Source organism: Hoplias malabaricus, chromosome 6, assembly GCF_029633855.1.
Source record: "Hoplias malabaricus isolate fHopMal1 chromosome 6, fHopMal1.hap1, whole genome shotgun sequence".
In the NCBI taxonomy this organism is placed as follows: domain Eukaryota; kingdom Metazoa; phylum Chordata; class Actinopteri; order Characiformes; family Erythrinidae; genus Hoplias; species Hoplias malabaricus.
The window spans coordinates 2,294,961-2,315,531 of record NC_089805.1 but is presented as its reverse complement, the minus strand read 5'-3'; the positions used below and the strand labels follow the sequence as shown (position 1 = coordinate 2,315,531).

Sequence of the window (20,571 nt, the reverse complement as noted above, 5' to 3'; positions counted from 1 at the left end):
CAGGGTACATATTGAGCTTAAGGTATCTGGCCAAATAGAGGAATGTCACTTTGTATTACACCCCTGGTCATAATTAATCTTTGTGAAAGTTAAAACAACTATCTGTGTTTTATACGTCTAAAACAGCCACCATTTTTAGCAACCGGTATAAATACAGAATTCAAGTACTCTAGGGGGCCTCAGTGTGATCACAGGTGTTCAGTTGTGCGCAAACTGCCTTTCTAACCTCCCTAGAAAAGCCTGAAATGAAATGGGACCCCCTGAAGCAGCTGCCCAAGCGGTGGGGCAAGGTCACCACACTCGGTGGTTGCTACGGTGATGTGAACAACTTAACGGGCCAACCAGCGAACCGCTTATATAGGGTAACAGCCAATCTTAGCGCGCGGGGGGAGGGGGTGGAGCTTAACGGAATTCTGTTGGGATATAAAACCCCGGGTCCGTCAGACTCGACATTGCCGGTGGTGGCGCTGGTTCGGTGGCTGTATCTCTCCAACAACAATAAAGTGGAGAAGCAGATTTTCTTGGATCAGTCTGTTATGAATAGTACTGAAGAGGGTAACGGGAGCTGCGCTGCAGTGAGTATCGAGAACTGTTCACCGCTTCTTCACATTGTTTACAATGATTATTCAGTGAGAAGTATTGTCGTTTTGAAAAACCAAAATCTCAAATAAACCGGCGCCGCTGAAAGCTACTGTCCTTTATTGTCCCTGAATGGGCTGTTTACGCTTTATCCTGGTTTGTTTTGTTTTTGGCAGATGCCCTTTTTATTCAGTATCTTCACGATACGTCAGTTACATTAAAGCTCTTATTTAATAATATGTTTAATGCTGTGTTATAACGTTAGTTCGCCCTGTGTGTCATGTGTCCGGGCTTGTTTAGGAGCTCTGGACCGTTAGGCATTAGATGTTAATTTGTCTGTGAGGATTTGATGGCAATTACCCACGAGAGCGTTAGAGAGGTCAGTGTGAATTCTGCTGCTTTAAGGCGCACCCTTTATGGACACAAACGTTCAGTTGTGTTCCCCCAGCCTCTATAATCTCCATAGAGAAGCATGAGCTGAAATATGACGCTCTGGAGCAGCTGCCCATGAGGTTAAGCTCACAATGTTTAATGCCAAGCCTCTGCCGTAGATGCATGAAGCCCTCAGCCATTGTGGTGTTGTGTGTACTGTATTGAGGCAGAGGGAATTCAATGTGGGACACTTTTTTGTTTTCATTTGCACGTGTATGTGCATACAACTGTTTTAAATTCATATAAAACTCTTCTGTTTTTACCCTCTCAGCGTTACTGATGCCGGTGCTTGGTTTTTAACTGTGAAAAAGCAAGCAGGAAAAGCAGACATTCTTGGATCAGGCTGTCGTGAATGCTGGAGAGGGATTAGAGAACACAGTTCCACTTCGCCACGGTCCAATGCCTGAGGGGTTTATACCCTTCCAGCTTGGCATTGAGCTTGGTGACCTTAGGCTCATGTGCAGCTGCCGCTGAGCCTCACTCATTTCATGCTTTTCTTTAGAGATTATACAAGCTGCGTGTGTGTTATACGCGCTCTACATTCAGGGTTCGGAGAATTGAAGCTGGATATTTTTTATCAGAATACATTGCATTTAGATATATGCCCCACATCATTAAGCCCTGCTGTCTACATGCTTTTGTACATAAGGTATAAGTTGTAGGCAGTCTAAATATTTTGTAGATGCCCCTCATATTTGGTGAACTCTGCTAAACGCATTGTGGACACAGGTGTTCAATTGTGCGCGCACAGCTTGTCTAATCTCCGTAGAAAAGCATGAAATGAAATGGGACGCTCTGGAGCAGCTGTGGTATATCCTCTCTGGCTGCTCGTGAGCTTAAGGTCACCATGTTCAGTGTCAAGGATCTGCTAGGAGGTGCCTAAAGCTCTTCATCACAGGACTGAGGAACTCTGTATTCTACAATATGGCTGAATGTCATCAAATCCTCACCAAAATGCACACAGCTTGTATCATTTCCATAGATTAGCATGAAATAAAATAGGACAGCCATGACACCCACCATCCTCAATGCCTAATGTCAGTTAGAGGGATACAAAGAAAGAAACAAAAATATTACAGATATTTATTTTATTTATTTATTTTTATTGTGAAAGATTTTTTTTGTGTTCTCCCTGTGTCTGTGTGGGTTTCCTCCGGGTGACTGTCTGTGAGGAGTGTGGTGTGTTCTCCCTGTGTCTGCGTGGGTTTCCTCCGGGTGACTGTCTGTGAGGAGTGTGGTGTGTTCTCCCTGTGTCTGCGTGGGTTTCCTCCGGGTGACTGTCTGTGAGGAGTGTGGTGTGTTCTCCCTGTGTCTGCGTGGGTTTCCTCCGGGTGACTGTCTGTGAGGAGTTGGTGTGTTCTCCCTGTGTCTGCATGGGTTTCCTCCGGGTGCTCCAGTTTCCTCCCACAGTCCAAAAACACACGTTGGTAGGTGGATTGGCAACTCAAAAGTGTTCGTAGGTATGAGTGAATGTGTGTGTGTGTGTGTCTGTGTTGCCCTGTGAAGGACTGGCGCCCCCTCCAGGGTGTATTCCTGCCTTGCGCCCAATGATTCCAGGTAGGCTCTGGACCCACCGTGACCCTGAACTGGATAAGGGTTACAGAAAATGAATGAATGAATGAAGATTTGTTTCATTTCTATTTTAATTTTGTTTAGTTTTTTTTGTCATTGATGAAGTTGTGTGGTTGCTGCAGCAATATGATAAACTCAATAGGCCAATCAATGAACTGTTTCAAACTTCTAGCTCATTGTAGTACAGGGAACAGAGCGTGGTGGAATTCTGGAGGGATATACACAGCACATTCATCAGGCTCAGCATTACTATTAGTGACATTCACTCTCACTGTGGTTCTTCAACAGTAATGAGGAGAAACTTGTTTTCCGTGGTTAGACTGCTGTGAAGACTGGAGAAAGATTACACAAGATATTGTCATCGCTGCACTCCAGTGCCGGGGGGTAATAGCCATCTAGCAAATCCTTGGCATTGAGCATAACAGCCTTAGGCTTATGTGCAACTGCTTCAAATGTGCCTTTTAATTTTATATATTTCTATAGAGGATAACACACACACAACTTGTACACAGCAGTCCCACATATTCATTCACAGCTTACCGTTTTAGTGAAAGGGCTGGGCCTCCCCATGGATTGAAAGGGTATAGAACAGTGAGCTTTAAACCCAGATCTAGCTCAGCATGCCTTTTGTTGCAGTACTTGGTCTTGGTCATCTCTTAGGCAAGTGGTAGCTTTTGCAATCCACAAGCACTGTAAGATGTTTCTTAGAATCTTTAAACTGGGATGGCTGTATTTGTTAGTGATGTGATTTATTTATTTTTCTGTGAACGTAGTCAGTTTTCAGATGTCATGTGGAGTACCACCTCAAATTCTTTGTGTACCACAATCTGAGAACCACCGCTATATTTTCTACCATTAAAAGTATTTGAGAAGAGTTACTACATAGTGCATTACACTGTGTGTTATGAGTTTTTTGGAATCCAGCTGAAGATGGGACAGCAGGGAAGCCAGTCTTCATATGTAACACATCTGTTTCTACGCATTCTTGACGTTTACACTTTAAAAGGGTTTCATAAATAACTATAAACTATTAAAAAAAACTACATATATAACACAGAGCATGCTCAGCTTTTATAATCTCCCTAGAAACGCATGAAATGAAATGGCGATTCTCTGGAGCAGCTGCAGCATATCCTCTCTGGCTGTACATAAGCTTAAGGTCATAATGCTCAGTGCCAAGGATCTGCTAGAGGGGTATAAATCCCTCCAGCATCGAACTGTGGAGCAGTGGAACTGCATTCACTGGAGTAATGGACATCCATTCAGTTCCACTGGGATGAGCTGGAGTGGTGTTGGTGATTCAGAACTAATTATCCATCAGTACCTGACCTCACGAATGACCTTATCCTCATGGCTCATTGTCTTTAAATCCTCAAAACAAAATAAATCCAGTTGTTCACACACAACTCTATATTCTATGTAACTGTATATTTTCCATAGATAACAATGCAATGAAGTGGGATCATTTGGAGCAGCTGCACATGAGCGTGTAGTTCACCATGCACAAGACCTTGCCTAGAGGAGTGAAAAATACCTGAGGTGTTATATAATGAAGTTTGATGTACTGAATTGAGGTCATTTAAATGCATGCGTGAGACGTTTTTTTAATGCTGCTTTGTGTGGCTGCTATGGTGATGTGAAAAAAGTCAACTGGCCAATCAGTGGGCCTCTTGTGTTAAATTATAGCCAGTTGTAGATATACTTGGATCAGGCTGTTTTGAATGCTGGAGAGGGATTAGGGAACACAACTGCACTGCTTCACAGCTCAATGCCTGTGGGTGGGGGTTATACCCTCCTAGCAGATGCTTGGCATTGAGCTGGGTGACCCTAGGCTTGTGCAGATGGTTCAGAATGCCCAGTTTCATTGCATGGCTTTCTGTGGTGAAATTAGTGTATGTACTTTGTACTTTATTGTAATGTGTTTGCTTATAATTTCTTAGCATTTGGTGGTTTTGACTTTTAAGCTACTTTAATATGACTTGAACACTAAAGTAATCTGCACAATGGGTGTACTTCAGTCAAGTTCTCTATAGAACAGGACTTGGCGATGGCCATTATAATACCTTTAGCTTGTGCTTAAGCAGATTTGGAGGAATGTTTAGGGTCTTTGTCTTGCTAGAAAACCCCTTTTGCGACCAACATTCAGCTTTCTGGCTTATGCCTTGAGGTATTAGTTCAGTAAATAATTCTTCTCTTTCATGGTGCCGCGAAGTTCACTTTCCATTTCCCAGCAAAACAGTCCCACAACATGAAGCTACCTACTCCACTCTATTTCCTCCATACGTAGCACTGATCCTCATGGCCACACAGGCCTTCTGAAAAGACAGCCTTTCAAACTATGGCAGTGTAGCACTCTCTTAATGCAATCACCATGTTATCTGATGCCTCCTACTCCTTCACCAGTTCCTTTGTTGTTGTGTTTGGTTTCATTATAAACTTTCAGACAAAAATTCTTTCATCCCTGGGTCTTACATTTTGCCTCTGTCCCGAACAATGTGTTTGTTTCGTCCCTTTTTTAATTTTTGTATTACTGTGTCACTTACAATTTTTTGTAGTTTGTCATGGCAGCTTTTTGTAGTTTGGAAATTTGCTCCTCAGGTGGAACCCATCCTGTGCATGTCCACTTTTTGGGCTCCCCCTATTGTAATTAATTTTTACAGCACTGTACTGTAATCAATGGGGGGAGCGGGCATTCCCTATTCTCCTGCACCAGGTACATACAGCATGTTCTGCAGTACTGAGCCCAGAGTAGGAATAACAGAGGCTCTGGTCTCCCTATTACAGCTCAGTGAAGCATCACAAAATGATATTTTTGTTTATACTAATAACATTGTTACTATTGTATGTTTAGGACACGGTATGTACAAATGTTAAAAGACGCTCATTATCAGAGAATTCACCAACTTTAAGGCACACACACACACACACCTTATGTAATCCTCACACCATGAAATGAAATGGGACACTGGAGCAGATACTCATGCACTATGCTCAATGGCAAGCATTTGCGAGAAGGGTATAAAGCCCCTACAGCATTCGGCTGTGAGGCTGTGAAACTATATTCTCTGGAATGGTGGATCACCATTCAATACCTTTGGGACACACTTGAGTGGCGTTTGCTACTCCAATCTAATGAACTCACCCTGAACTCACTAATGTTCACATGAATGTATGCTATGAAATCCCCATTATAAAACAATATTTAGTGTGTTGAATTTAGATGAAAGTGCTTAAAACTTGTAAAGCACGTAAACATGTCCTGGACTGGTATAAAGCTTGTTAGATTTAACACTATTTTCTGTTGCTTTGTGTTACTTTCTAAACTGGCCAATCAGTGGACTGCTCATATGAACTGGTAACCAATTGTAGGGCTGAGCATTTCAGAATTCATGTGTCTGATTCCTGTGTGAAATCACTTTTCATTGCAGAGATGATTGCCTCTAGTTCTTGTAAGAAATCTGTACACTATAAAAAGTTAAGTACAGGAGGTCCTCGGGTTACGTCAGTCCAGAGTTACGATGTTTCGTGGTTACGACACATCTCCCATTTACTGTATGAAGCCTTGTTTCGACTTAAGTGGTTTTGCGTAAACGTCGTAACGTGAACTTCGTGTTTGGTGTGCGCGGCGCGGCGGAAGAATACGCGGTTACGCGGCTCGGGACCGAGGAGGATAGGTGTGAGGATAGGATACGTGCTTACAGTATGTTATTTACGTACAGTATGTACGTATGTTCCGACTTACACCGAAAATTGGTTTACGATGCGACGTAGGAACGGATCAACGTCGTAAGTCGAGGACCCCCTGTATTGTGCTTTTTTTTTCCACTGGATGGTACCTACTCTGCTCAACTCTACTTACTTTTCCATTAGGCAAAACCAGTACCTGGAACTGGTTACTGTTTTAGTACTTGCTCACTTGTGGTTCAAAGCAAGCCAAGTAAGAATTAAATATGACCTGACTGTTGACTGTCCAGAGAGACTTGTCAGTCATGATGAAATGTTGACAATAAGCACGCAAGGCATTTGTAAAATCTCCACCACCTTACAGTAGAGATCACATTTGTTTTTATCCAACTCATAATAGGAGCGTTTAAAATGTAGGATGTGGCTTTTAGGAGAGGTTGAAACGTTCCTTGGATTGGTGCTGGATGGTGCAACAAGGAATGCAAAAGATATACTGATCTGTCTAAGCTGCTGAGCATGAAATACACGATGAGTAAACAGTGTTACCTCCGCCATTGTTGTGGTTTCAAAAGCCTGCGGATCCCATTAGAGACAGTGTTTTGTAATGTCACTAGCTGCATTTTCCTAGGGAGCTGTGCTAGTGAAAAACCAACCTGGTGCCTTTGACCAAAACGTGAGTACAGCAGGTACCATGCAGAGGAAAAGCATCAATAGAGATGATGCACAGGATGAGAGGCCTTCGGGGAGCTTGGTTCAAGTGTGTTCATTTGAGACGGATTAATTTGTTATGCAGACTGCAAGTGCCCCACACAGCTTTGTGATGGTATTGTTTTATGAATTTGATTACAAGCATAATCCAGGTCTAGGTCAAATTTATTTAATAAGCAAATGCTTTCTTAGTCACGTCTGAATATATTCATTTCTTTCTGCCGTGTGGGTCCGGGCTGTAAACTAAACCATTCATTCTGACGGGTTATTGTCTGTATCTTAAGGAATTTTGTGTGAGGGCGCTTCTGAATTTGGGTTTTTGTGGTATTCAACAAAAGCCAAAGTAAGGGTGCATAGAGGGAACTAGTGAGTGCCTGACTGCCAAAGTGAGAATTGGAACGGACATCTGAACAGACCTGTGGCCCTTGTGGGCACAAGTAAATGTGCCATTTGGGACAGGGTTGACTTCTGGATTAATCCGTCGTGAATGCTGAGAGAGAGAAACAGGCACGGCATTGTTCTGAGTATAGAGAGCTGTTTCATACTGCAGAGTTTTTAATTCATCCTTAAAGAATTGAAAACTGGAATACCAAATAAGCCACCACTGAAACATAAAATATCTAACAGCTGAGTGAGCTATTGTCCTTTGTTGTCTGTGAGGAACATGTTCATGTTACATGTCCGTGTTTTGCTTTGTATATAACATTTACTGGAATAATCATTCTGACTGACTGTAGTGCATACTTTCTATCCCCATTTCACCCTGCTCTTCTGTGGTCAGGATCCCACAGGACCACTGCAGATCAGGTACTATTTAAGCGGTGGATCATTCTCACCGCTGTACACTGATGTGGTGGTGGTGTATCAGTGTGGTTTGCACTGTTATAGGTGGATCAGATACAGCAGTGCTACTCGAGTTCTTAAGCACCATGTCCACTCTGTTAGACACTCCTACCTTGTTGGTCCACCTTGTAGATGTAAAATCAGAGACAGTAGCTCATCTGTTGCTACCCTGTTTGTGTTGGTGGCCTTCTAACCCTTTACCAGTGGACACAGGACGTATGATCCCACCTTGCGCCCAGTGATTCTGGGTGGGCTCCGGACCCACTGCGACCTGGATAATCAGTTACAGACAATAAATGAATGACTATTCTCAGTCCAGCAGTGACACTGAGAGCTTTAAAAACTCTTAACAGCCATACTGTGTCTGATCCACTCAAATATTTTATTCTGAAACTCATATATTTCATTCATTATCAGTAAGCGCTTATCCAGTTCAGGGTTGCGGTGGGTCAAGAGACTACCTGGAATCATTGGGCGCAAGGTGGGAATACACCCTGGAGGGGGCGCCAGTCCTTCACAGGGCAACACTCACACACACATTCACTCACACCTACGGACACTTTTGAGTCGCCAATCCACCTACCAACGTGTGTTTTTGGACTGTGGAAGGAAACCAGAGCACCCGGAGGAAACCCACGCAGACACAGGGAGAACACACCACACTCCTCACAGACAGTCACCTGGAGGAAACCCACGCAGACACAGAGAGAACACACCAAACTCAAAAGCAGTATATTCTCCTTGAGAAGTGCCCAGTCTGGAGCGGAGCTCATAGATCCCGCCACAGTGTCTCGCAGCCATGAAATGACCAAGTGGATATAGTTAATGTTATATTTTACCAGACCCAAAAAGGCCCATTGCTCTTGTAAAAATCTCCATGACCAGAGACGGAGGCAGTTTAGAAGCAGCAACACTACAGAACAGAGCCAGAGCTGGCTAATTTTCTCCTGAACAAGTAACAGCAAATAATTTCTGAAAAATAAATAAATAAGTACAGACACCTATACAAAGATTAAAAGGAGCAAACACTATAGGTTGTGTGTTTTATATAAAAAAAAAGGGAGGCATAGTGACGTTTGTAAGGGGTCACGACGGTTTTTTGTCTTTTATACGAAGAAGGTTAATAACATGATTGAAGTGTAAATACTTTTGTTTGTTTGTTTGTTTTAAAGAAATTGATGCAGATTTGTGTGTGTTTCTCCATTTTGTGTGTGTGTGTGTGTGTTTTCAACAAATTAAGGTATAAGAATTGTGTTTGAAAAGCCTCGCATTATCACCTATTTAAGGTGGAACGGTTAAATCAACACAGCAAATATAAGCATTTCTCTAGTAGGCAGATGTTTTAGTGACATGATGTACACTTGGTTGTGTGTTTTAAATGGATAAAATGGGAAATAAGAAGTGTTTCAAAACGAGTTTTGTTTATAAACTTAGCATTAGCTTTAGCTTCAGTATTCCTCCTATTTCCGACCGTCCCCTAATTCCGGCCACTGCCGTATATGGTGCTATTCCGCCCTCTCTCTTCGCCAATCGCATTGGGTAAAACAATAAAACGTAAGTTCAAGCCTTAGTAGGACATTTAAACATCAGTCTTGCAAGAAATGACACATCTAAACAATATTTAAGTATCTCTAACAGTGTTGTAATTCTTTGTGTGCAAAACTGCATGTAGAACACAACACATTTCCATTTCGCGACAGATATTTCCCTCAGTGTAAAAGTTAGCTTAGCGGTTAGCTTCCTCTTTTTCTCTGAGGGGAAAATCTACCGCCATTGTAATCCTTACATGTAGAGTACGGATACCAACACAGGACAAACATGATCTCATTGTGAACCACTGAATGTGGTAGAAACGGTCTCGTTTGACTGTCACAAGCAGGGGAGGTGGCCGAAGTTAGGGGGCGCTAATAATATTAGCAGTATTGGCACCCACTTAAACAAAAACGTCTTTATATAAAAACATATATACTGTCGAAGTCAAGCAAGACTTGGACATTAATCTACACATATTTGACTCCTGAAAAATGTTGCTTTGAGTGAGTAAAGTACTTCTATTTATTTACAGTTAGCTAAGATTTCCAATATTGTAATTAAAGTGGCCGGAAGTTGGGGTAATTACGCTAGCTGTTTAAGGTGGAAATGAGTATTCAATAAGTAGCTGGAGAACAGAGCAAATATACTGACCCATTTAAAGTGGAACTAAATGCTTGAATATGAAAACTGTGAATAATTGGTTGAATAATACAATTGGTTTGTGTGATTTTAAAAAGATAAAGTGGAAAAACAGTTGTTTCAAAAGCTATAGCGCTTGCTTCAGCTCTTAAGGTGAAGGCAGACAGCTGTCTCCACTGTTTTGAAACTGTATTATAGTTCCAATTTTAAACGCTTGGTGTCAGTTTTACAGATTCTGCTTTACAGCTTCTTTAAATCACAAACGATATGTCAGTTTATCTCAAAGCGACTGAACTGTGCTTTATCTCTCCAGAGAACTGTGCAGTGGGGCTTTATATCCTTCTAGCAGATGCTTTGCATTGGACCTGGTGACTTTAAGCTCATGTGCAGCTGCTCGAGAGCGTCCCATTTCATTTCATGCTTTTCTTTGGAGGTTATATAAGTGGGAAATGCTCAGCTAAACATCTGTGTGCACTTTGGCTGAATGCCATTAAATCCTTACAGAAAGGTTCTAACGTTGTCCAAAGCCTTAGGAAAGGATTGAAGTTGCTGTTACCACAGCAAAAAAAAGGTGTTATTAAATATTACATGTACATATTTACATTTTTGGCCGTGCACTGCATAGCTCAATACTCTTTTAATAATTAAATAGAAGTTAAATGACCAACACACCATCTTAAAAACAGCAGAGGAGACAAATGACTAAATGCTTACATGAGAAGGAACAGTTGTACTCTGTATCTCCAATAGTAGAAATCTCTCAGTGAATTCAGCTACTTAATGGTGCACTCTTTTTGGATACAGACATTTAACTGTGCATGCACAGCTTGTTTAATCGACATAGAAAATGAAATTTGATGCTTTATCACAGCTGCACTTGAGCTCAAGGTCACTATGCTCAATGACAAGCTTAGGCTAGAGGGGTATAAAGCTCTCCAGGCAGTCCTGGAACTGCATTTACTGTAGCGATGGAGTACTATTCAATACCTTTGGGATGAAAAGACCTTTTGTGATACAGGACTAATTGTTCACTATCAGTATCTGTATCAGGAAACATCAGTAACTGGGAAATGTAAGCCCAGTATCTTTCCTTTCTCTTCTCATGCATATATCCCATATTTTTATATTTTCAGTTATCTATTTTAGGGGTGTAGTGATTAATTGACTTAGTTGAGTAAAATTGGTGACCAAATTATCTGGCAACTAATTTTAGTTGGTGACATCATCACAGGTTTCTTGTGCTAAGTAGACATATGAATACATCCATCCATTATCTGTAAGCGCTTATGCAGTTCAGGGTCGCGGTGGGTCCAGAGCCTACCTGGAATCATTGGGCGCAAGGCGGGAATACACCCTGGAGGGGGCGCCAGTCCTTCACAGGGCAACACACACACTCACACACTCACAGCTACGGACACTTTTGAGTCACCAATCCACCTTCAAACGTGTGTTTTTGGACTGTTAGAGGAAACCCATGCAGACACAGGGAGAACACACCAAACTCTTCACAGACAGTCACCCGGAGGAAACCCACGCAGACACAGGGAGAACACACCACACTCCTCACAGACAGTCACCCGGAGGAAACCCACGCAGACACAGGGAGAACACACCACACTCCTCACAGACAGTCAACTGGAGCGGGAATCGAACCCACAACCTCCAGGTCCCTGGAGCTGTGTGACTGCAACACTACCTGCTGCCATATGAATACATTTTTAAAAAATTTTAATAATATGGTTTATGAGATAAGCAAAAAATAGAGAAAGGGTTTACCAAGCAGAAACAAACTACATAAATATATTTTGCTTATCACTGATCCCCAAAAAATCTCAAACACACCCATCCCAGTGTTCTCCCACCCCACTACCCGACACAATACAAATAAATAAACAAACAAATAAAAATGTAAAAATTAACACATTAAAAAACACCTAAACAAATGGGTTTGGGGAGAAGGAAAAATAAACCTTGTGTCTTCATTACTGTTGTAAATTTGGAACTTTTTTTTTTCAAAGAAAAAAGGGCGACTGTAAATAAAAATAATGAGTATTACTTTTTAAAGAAATAAGGCAACATTTGACATTAAAACTCACTGATATGTAATTGTTACTAGTTTCAATGCAAAATTTTTTTATTATTTAAAAAAAATGTAAAGCCATGATTGATTAGCAGTGTCCTTCCAAATGATTAATGAATATTAGGCTAACTGTGGGCTAGCGGAGCTGATGCTGATGCCTTTGTAAACACATGCGGTTTAAGGCGGCTGTGAAAAGGTGGTCATTTTGTTCCTTTTTTAAAAAGAAAAATGAAAAGCTTTAATGCTTTTGGATTTATATTTGAGGCCCACATTAAATTGTGACAAAGTTTTTCTGTCTATGTGTTAGGTGTCCATTTGTGCATGCACAGCTTGTATTCTCTAGAAAAAAAGTTATATGGAATGAAATGTGACGCTCTGGAGCAGCTGCAGATGAGTTTAAGTTTACCGTGCTCAGTGCCAAGCCTTTGATAGTGAAATATTTTGCCTCCTAGTGCTGGGCTGTGGAGCAGTGAAACTGCATTCTCTGGAGTAATGAAACACCACATGCTACATATTAAAGTTGAGTTTGTTGGGGTGTCGCGTTTGTGATCCAGAACTAATCCAACCCTAATAATGCTCTTGTGGCTGAATGCTATCAGATCCTCTCAGAGATGTTTCATGTCGTACCTGGTGATCTACATATTAATGCCCTTTATTTTGAGCTGGGTCCAAATTCTGTTGGTTATATAGTGTAATATTGTTTATTATTTTGTGACCATGAGGGTTATTTGGAGAAAGAGTGCTAGAGGAGGCACTGTGGGCGGCTGGAGGGAGGGGGTCCACTTGGCTGCTCATAAATTGAGAGCCAAAATCCTGTGAACATGACACAGAGAGCTAACTGATTTGCACACTGTGATATGACATTGTCCTTATTTCTTTCAGCATTCAGGCAAGGACGCAGTGGAGTGTATGACGTAAAATCTTTTAACATCGTCTGAATGTTCAGAAAATATTTATATCTGGACTTAAATGAACAGTTTAATGAATACATGACCTACATTGTGTTGATTTTGTAAACAAAGCTGTTAGCATTAGCACTAAAGCCACTAGCCTCTGCTAAGATAACTTTCCACAGCAACAGTGCAAAAAAGGAAATATAAGAAATCTGTTTTTATAATAACACTAAATTTTGGGATAATTTAAAAACACAGATGTAATGGGGTAAATGGTCTGTGTAACGTTTATCAGTTCCGTTTCCTCCCAGTAAACATTTAGCCGTTGATTCAACGTTGAAATAACGTAATGACTGCCGTCTAATCAACGTTCTCTTAAGGTTGAAAATGAAAGTTGAAAAGACGTCCAAACACAGACATTGAAAAGACGACTATTAGACGTATTTTGGACGTCCATTGACGTTATTAATTGGTCCCGAAATAAATTACTTGTATAAAACGCGGGCGGCACGGTGGTGCAGCAGGTAGTGTCGCAGTCACACAGCTCCAGGGGCCTGGAGGTTGTGGGTTCGATTCCCGCTCCGGGTGACTGTCTGTGAGGAGTTGGTGTGTTCTCCCCGTGTCCGCGTGGGTTTCCTCCGGGTGCTCCGGTTTCCTCCCACAGTCCAAAAACACACGTTGCAGGTGGATTGGTGACTCGAAAGTGTCCATAGGTGTGAGTGTGTGAGTGAATGTGTGTGTGTCTGTGTTGCCCTGTGAAGGACTGGCGTCCCCTCCAGGGTGTATTCCCGCCTTGCGCCCAATGATTCCAGGTAGGCTCTGGACCCCCCGCGACCCTAAATTGGATAAGCGGTTACAGATAATGGATGGATGGATGGATGTATAAAACGCATTTTGGACGTCCACTGACGTTATCGATTGGTCACCACTTAACTAACTTATTAAGATGGAATTTGGACGTCCATTGACGTTTAAAATATGTCTTTGACGGACAGACTACTTTTAGACCTATTTTGAACGTCCGGGGACCTTCCTTGTTTACTGGGCTGATATTTATTATTATTATTATTATTATTACCACAGACTGCTCACCAAACAGTGAATAATGTCTTTGTACTCAGACACACTACAGCAATGTCAGCACTTACACAATACATATAAACAATTAGATTTTACGTATTTTACTCTGGAACACTGAAGTTCATTCGGGTTATGGGGTTCGCTCTCTTATTTAAAGGTTATAACACTTATTTTTAATGGTTTGACCGTACGGCGAGTCAATGCTGCTCCGTGTATCTCTGTATAACGTCGGCCCTTAACAACTATGAAGACGTTACCCGCTGTTTAGTGGAAAGTCTATGGGTTAGGTTCAGAAAGCATGTCTCCTCTGATGTGATGGTGGTCTGATCACTTTCATTACAAGACCCACTAAAGGGGAAAATGAGAAAATGGAGTAAAAGTGAAAAACTAAAAAAATATCCCATTTCTTTTCTTTCTATAACACATTTAAACCAATTGAAACAATGAAGTTTTAAACCCAGTTTCCTATATTTCCCATATATACGAGGAAAAAGAAAAGACCTCGTCAGCCACTGTTCATTCGGGAGCTTGAAGTAGAGAGGGTGAGCAGCTTTAAATACCTGGGCGTCCACATCAGTGAGGACTTCGCATGGACATTGAACACCATGCAGCTGGTCAAAAAGGCTCAGCAGCGGTTGTAATTCCTGAGGAGGCTGAGAAAATTTGGGATGTCACCCAGAATCCTCAGAAATGTTTATAGCTGTGTCATCGAGAGCCTCCTGACCAGCGTATCACCGCGTGGTACTGCAGCACGACTGTGACGGACCAAAAACGCTTGCAGAGAGTGGTGAACACTGCTGAGAAGATCACCAGGACTCCACTACCCTCTCTGCAAAGCATCTACCACCAGAGAGTCCGCAGGAGAGCTGCCTCCATACTTAAAGACCCATCCACCCCCAGCATGGACTGTTCACACTTCTGCCCTCAGGCCGGAGGTACAGAAGTGTCAAACGCAAGACCACTAGGTTAAAGAACTCTTTCTTCCCCACTGCCATCAGACTCCTGAACCTACCTCAGAAATAACTCTGCACTTCACTGTCATTTACTGTCACACAAACGATTGTTTCTACTTATTGCTGTTTGTGATTGTAGCACTCGTTCACTTTACCGTTCACCTATGTATATAATCTCAGTGAACTGTGCACTTTATTAGTTATCTAGTTATTCGTTGTATTTTCTCTTCCATTTGACATTCTTGGTGAGGAGCAAAGAAAGAATTTCATTGTACACAGAACATGTTCCAGGGCGGCACGGTGGCGCAGCAGGTAGTGTCGCAATCACACAGCTCCAGGGACCTGGAGGTTGTGGGTTCGATTCCCGCTCCGGGTGACTGTCTGTGAGGTGTGTGGTGTGTTCTCTCTGTGTCTGCGTGGGTTTCCTCCGGGTGACTGTCTGTGAGGAGTGTGGTGTGTTCTCTCTGTGTCTGCGTGGGTTTCCTCCGGGTGACTGTCTGTGAGGAGTGTGGTGTGTTCTCCCTGTGTCTGCGTGGGTTTCCTCCGGGTGACTGTCTGTGAGGAGTGTGGTGTGTTCTCTCTGTGTCTGCGTGGGTTTCCTCCGGGTGACTGTCTGTGAGGAGTGTGGTGTGTTCTCTCTGTGTTACGTGGGTTTCCTCCGGGTGCTCTGGTTTCCTCCCACAGTTAGTAGGTGGATTGGTGACTCAAAAGTGTCCGTAGGTGTGAGTGAATGTGTGAGTGTGTGTGTTGTCCTGTGAAGGACTGGCGCCCCCTTCCAGGGTGTATTCCCGCCTTGCGCCCAATGATTCCAGGTAGGCTCTGGACCCACCGTGACCCTGAACTGGATAAGGGTTACAGATAATGAATGAATGAACGGAACCTGTTCCTTACAGTGACAATGACAATAAACTCTTTAAACGATCAGAAATTGAATTGATAAACGTTACACGGACCATAAATGCACCTAAAAGATACATAAAATATTTTTGAAATGTTAAAAAGCTTTTGTAGCTAATGTTTAATGCTTAACGTTGACTAACGACAGAGGACACAAGAAAACAAAAATGTCTAGCATATTTAAGGTTTGGTCATACCTGACAGTTTAGTATTTTTCATTTGAACTGTTTCTTTTTCTCATCCGTCAGGAGATGCCACCAGAAGAAAACCGACTGCTGAAATCAGAAGATGTTAAACAAGAGAATTTAGAGAAGCCGTACTGTTGCTCCGAGTGCGGGAAGACTTTTAAACAAGAGAATCATCTCAAATCTCACCAGCGCACTCACGCTGTGGAGAAGTCATTTAAGTGCCCGGACTGTGGAAGGATTTTTAACAGACACAGCAACCTCCAAACACACCTGCGCATTCACACAGGGGAGAAACCGTATCAGTGCACAGAGTGTGAAAAGAGTTTTATAGACAAAGGAACTCTGACGAAACATCAGCGCTCTCATACGGGGGAGAGGCCCTTCGATTGCTTGGAATGTGGGAAGAATTTTAAAGACAGCACTGCGCTTAAAACGCACCAGGCCATTCATACAGGGGAGAGGTCCTATTTTTGCTCATGCTGTGGAATGAGTTTCACCAGATACAGTAACCTCCAGCTCCACCAGCGCACTCACACTGGAGAGAAACCACACATCTGCCCCGAATGTGGGAAGGGTTTTAATCAACAGACTAATCTCCAAGTACACCAGCGCCTCCACACGGGGGAAAGGCCGTACGTGTGCGCTGAGTGTGGCAAGACGTTTACCGACGGCAGTCACCTGAAAAAACATCAGCTCATTCACACCGGAGAGAAGCCGTATCAGTGCTTAGTGTGTGGAAGGCATTTTAATCAACTTAGTAATCTTCAAACACACCAGCGCACTCACACAGGCGAGAACCCGTATTACTGCAAAGACTGTGGGAAACACTTCCGCTATTCGAAGAGTCTGAAGATACACAAGTGCCCGAAGTGGCTGGTCAATAACCCTGTCCCCATGGTTATCGAACCTGATTACTTTGAAGGAGAAGAAGAAGAAGAAGACGAAGAAGAAGAACCAGAAATTGAAGAGGAAGAAGAAGCAGATGTGGATGTGGTTAACACTCCGCACACTCATCCTCCCCCCGTATTGGAGGAAGAGCAGCAGGAGCTGGAGTATAGCTGTTCACGTGGTTTCCATTATGTTTTCGTTGAGAAAACATAGAGTTTTAGAGGGATGTTAACCATTTGAGAAGCAGAATGAAAACCATGCGTGCATCCTCGCATGTATCTTTCGTAGGCTAATTTTAGCTGTTGTGCCAGTATTTCTTTTCTCATTTAGGATTTGCATGCTGTATATTCAGTAGTTGCACTATACAGAGAAATATTGTATTTGCATGTCTTTTTTTATTTATTTATTTTGCCCCGTTATCTGTTTGTGCACACATGCATTATTAGTGTGAAAACTAAGAACATGGTATGTGCCATATTGGATGCACAGAGATAAACAGTGGTGAAAGAGTTAATCTAAACTGCATGTGCCAATGAAATTGGAAATCTGGTTTTATATCCATGTAGGAGGGTGCAATATGGGGAAAGCACCCTTAGGGTGAAATGCGTAGCAATTCCCATCCCCTGTCATTACCTCTCATCTGGATCACTACATTTCTGGGGTTTATTGATTGATCTAGGTTCCTTACGTTGAAATGTAGTGATCTAAGCATTTATATTAAACATATAAATAATTTGTAATACAATTATAGAAAGGAGAACAAAAGGATTAGCATCCTACGGTGGTGATTAGCAATGCTAATGACTGAGGCTATACATTTATAAGGACTTTTTCAGATATGGTGTGAGAGACTGTGTGAAGCTATTTCGTTGTCATGCACTTATCACAGCACTTTTCATTCGGTTCCACTTAGCAAGTACGTATTTTGCATTAATTTGTTTCATCAGTATTACCATTGCTGTAATTTATTACTGTTTATTAATATTATTATTATTTAACTAACTCACAAAATTCACATTTTACCAATGCAGGGTCTCATCTTACCCCAGTGCCCCGGTTGATTTATATTTATGTGCTATGAAAACTGAAAACAAATATGTCTGCTGTTTATTTCCTCTGTGTTTGTCTGTGCTCCATCGTTTTGTACATGTTAAACTCCACGTAGTTTGTTTACAGTAAGTAGTAGCCCTGTTAGAGTTTATCAGTGGGTTATGTCGACAGGTCAACATCAGATTGGATAACAGTGATAGGTCGAGATAGCACAAGCGCACACAGTGATGTCACGTTAGCTGTGGGGTACTAGTCTTTGAGTAGATCATCTGCTATTAGACACACGTTTAAGTGAAGTGCTTCAGTTGAATATATTCCATTGTAAAGGTTACAGTAGTTATTCGAGACAAATATTGGTTTGGCATTGGTTTCCAATAAGTCAAGTTTTTAATATTGGGAACCATACAGAAACTAATAGGATCTGTACTGGTCTCAGATGATAATAGTCAAGGTTTCAGTATTACTATCAGTATTCTAGGGGAAAATGTACTGTGCCATACGCAGTAAATGGTCCTAGGAAGAGTATTTTCCCTGTTTTTATTCTTTTTTTTATATGTATGTACGATGAAAATCAGTCCTTCTATTAAATTATGCAATGTTTGAGTTGAATGTCGGTTCTTTGCTTGATTTTCAAAATGGAGTCCACCTGTCAAACATGGCTTGGCTGGTGTTACTCAGCAGTTCGTACAGTGATGGCTGGCTCTGTTCTATGGCCCCAAGGTAAACACACACTCGGTTGAGTGAGGAGATAAATAGGAATGCACAAACACTCCTTTGCACAGTCACCTACTTCATGGCCTTTTTACATCGTCCTCAGGCTTACAGCCAAAAACAAATTGACCTATATCTTATTAATAAAAAGTGAGACATTTTAAAATATTAACTAATTTAGAACTTGGTGGCAGTAGCATGTGTAAAAAATGGGCAATGGGGCAACAAAAAAACAGTTGGAGGAGCAATTTGCAACAAAGTCTATTATCTGTGTTAAAAAGAGCAATTGAGAGAGAGTCTCTCACAAAAAAAGGCATAAGTAGTGATCATTCATTCATTCATTCATTCATTCATTATCTGTAACCCTTATCCAGTTCAGGGTCGCGGTAGGTCCAGAGCCTACCTGGAATCATTGGGCACAAGGTGGGAATACATCCTGGAGGGGGCGCCAGTCCTTCACAGGGCAACACACACACACACATTCACTCACACACTCACACCTACGGACATTTTTGAGTCGCCAATCCACCTGTGTTATTCGACCATGGGAGAACACACCAACACCTCACAGACAGTCACCTGGAGGAAACCCACGCAGACACAGGGAGAACACACCACACTCCTCACAGACAGTCACTCGGAGGAAACCCACGCAGACACAGGGAGAACACACCACACTCCTCACAGACAGTCACCCGGAGCGGGAATCGAATCCACAACCTCCAGGTCCCTGGAGCTGTGTGACTGCGACACCTACCTGCTGCTCCACCGTGCCGTCTTCAGATATGTACAGACACATCTAAACAAAGGAGAGAAACCTTCATAGTGCCACACCTCAATCTGCAAAGAGAACCATGTGCCAGTGTATACAGGAGAGTGAATGTCAGGTGTGAACACAGACGTACACATCCAGAAAACATGAGCTCCATGTGAAATTATCCTCAATGGAATGGGACAATCTAGGCCAGTGGCACCTGTGTCTAGGGTCATTTTGCCAAGTATCAGTTGTGATCTACAGCTCTACATTCCCCAGCACTGGGCTGTGGAACAGTCTTCTTCTGAGTTATTGAGCATCATCCAATGTTCCATCAGCACCTTAACTCACTAATGTGCATGGGTCTGAATACAGTTCTTAGATCCAGTATGTGGTGTTAAGGCTTCCCAGATGCTGTTACTTGAGAAAGGGGACAGACTCCCTATTTATACCCTTAACGTCATAAGAAAACTGGATGAGCAGGAGTCCACAAACTTTTGACAGTAAACATTTTCTCACTGGTTTTACAGTGGAATGATTCTCATAGAATCATTAGTTCTCTGGGTTCAAACATACGTCAGACAGCATTGGCTAGGGCTGCTGCCATTACAGTTATAATCAATAACAGTAACGACATAAACAGCAAGCAATTATGACATAATGGAAAAAGCAATGGTGAAGGAATGGGCAGGACCATGTTTTTTTTCTGTACTCAGTGAACAGAGTAATAAGACAAGAACTTTGGGAAGGAAGTGGTAATGACCAAACTGAAAATCGATCAGTGCTTTACCGACCAGGAAAACACATTATATGCTAATAATTTGTCTCTGCAGAAAGCATAGTGGAACACATTACAATACATTCTCCTTGAAACTGTCTCCTTGAGACAGCAGTTAGTAAAGTTTTTTAGAACTAACCTGAAAAACATTTAACATGGAAGACCAGATGACCTGTGTTTCTTATATATTCATCAATATATTTACATAGATGTCCCCCCAAAAAATATTTATTCATTATTTATCCAGTTCAGGGTCGCGGTGGGTCCAGAACCTACCTGGAATCATTGGGCGCAAGGTGGGAATACACC

At 42.1% G+C, this 20,571-nt stretch overlaps 1 protein-coding gene across 1 annotated transcript; it reads left to right on the top strand.

The window, feature by feature from the left end:
* The first annotated feature begins 245 nt into the window (after positions 1-245).
* Positions 246-18,592, top strand: LOC136699393 (zinc finger protein 79-like). Its single transcript, XM_066674088.1, has 2 exons — positions 246-575; positions 16,142-18,592. Exons 1-2 carry the CDS (start codon positions 246-248, stop codon positions 17,180-17,182), a joined length of 1,371 nt encoding a protein of 456 aa, XP_066530185.1. The 3' UTR covers positions 17,183-18,592.
* Positions 18,593-20,571: the final 1,979 nt, after the last annotated feature.

Coding starts and splice junctions, on each gene's coding strand:
- LOC136699393 (XM_066674088.1), top strand. CDS start 246: ATGAAATGGGACCCCCTGAAGCAGCTGCCCAAGCGGTGGGGCAAGGTC. Junction 576..16,141: donor GTAACGGGAGCTGCGCTGCA/GTGAGTATCGAG, acceptor CTCATCCGTCAG/GAGATGCCACCAGAAGAAAA.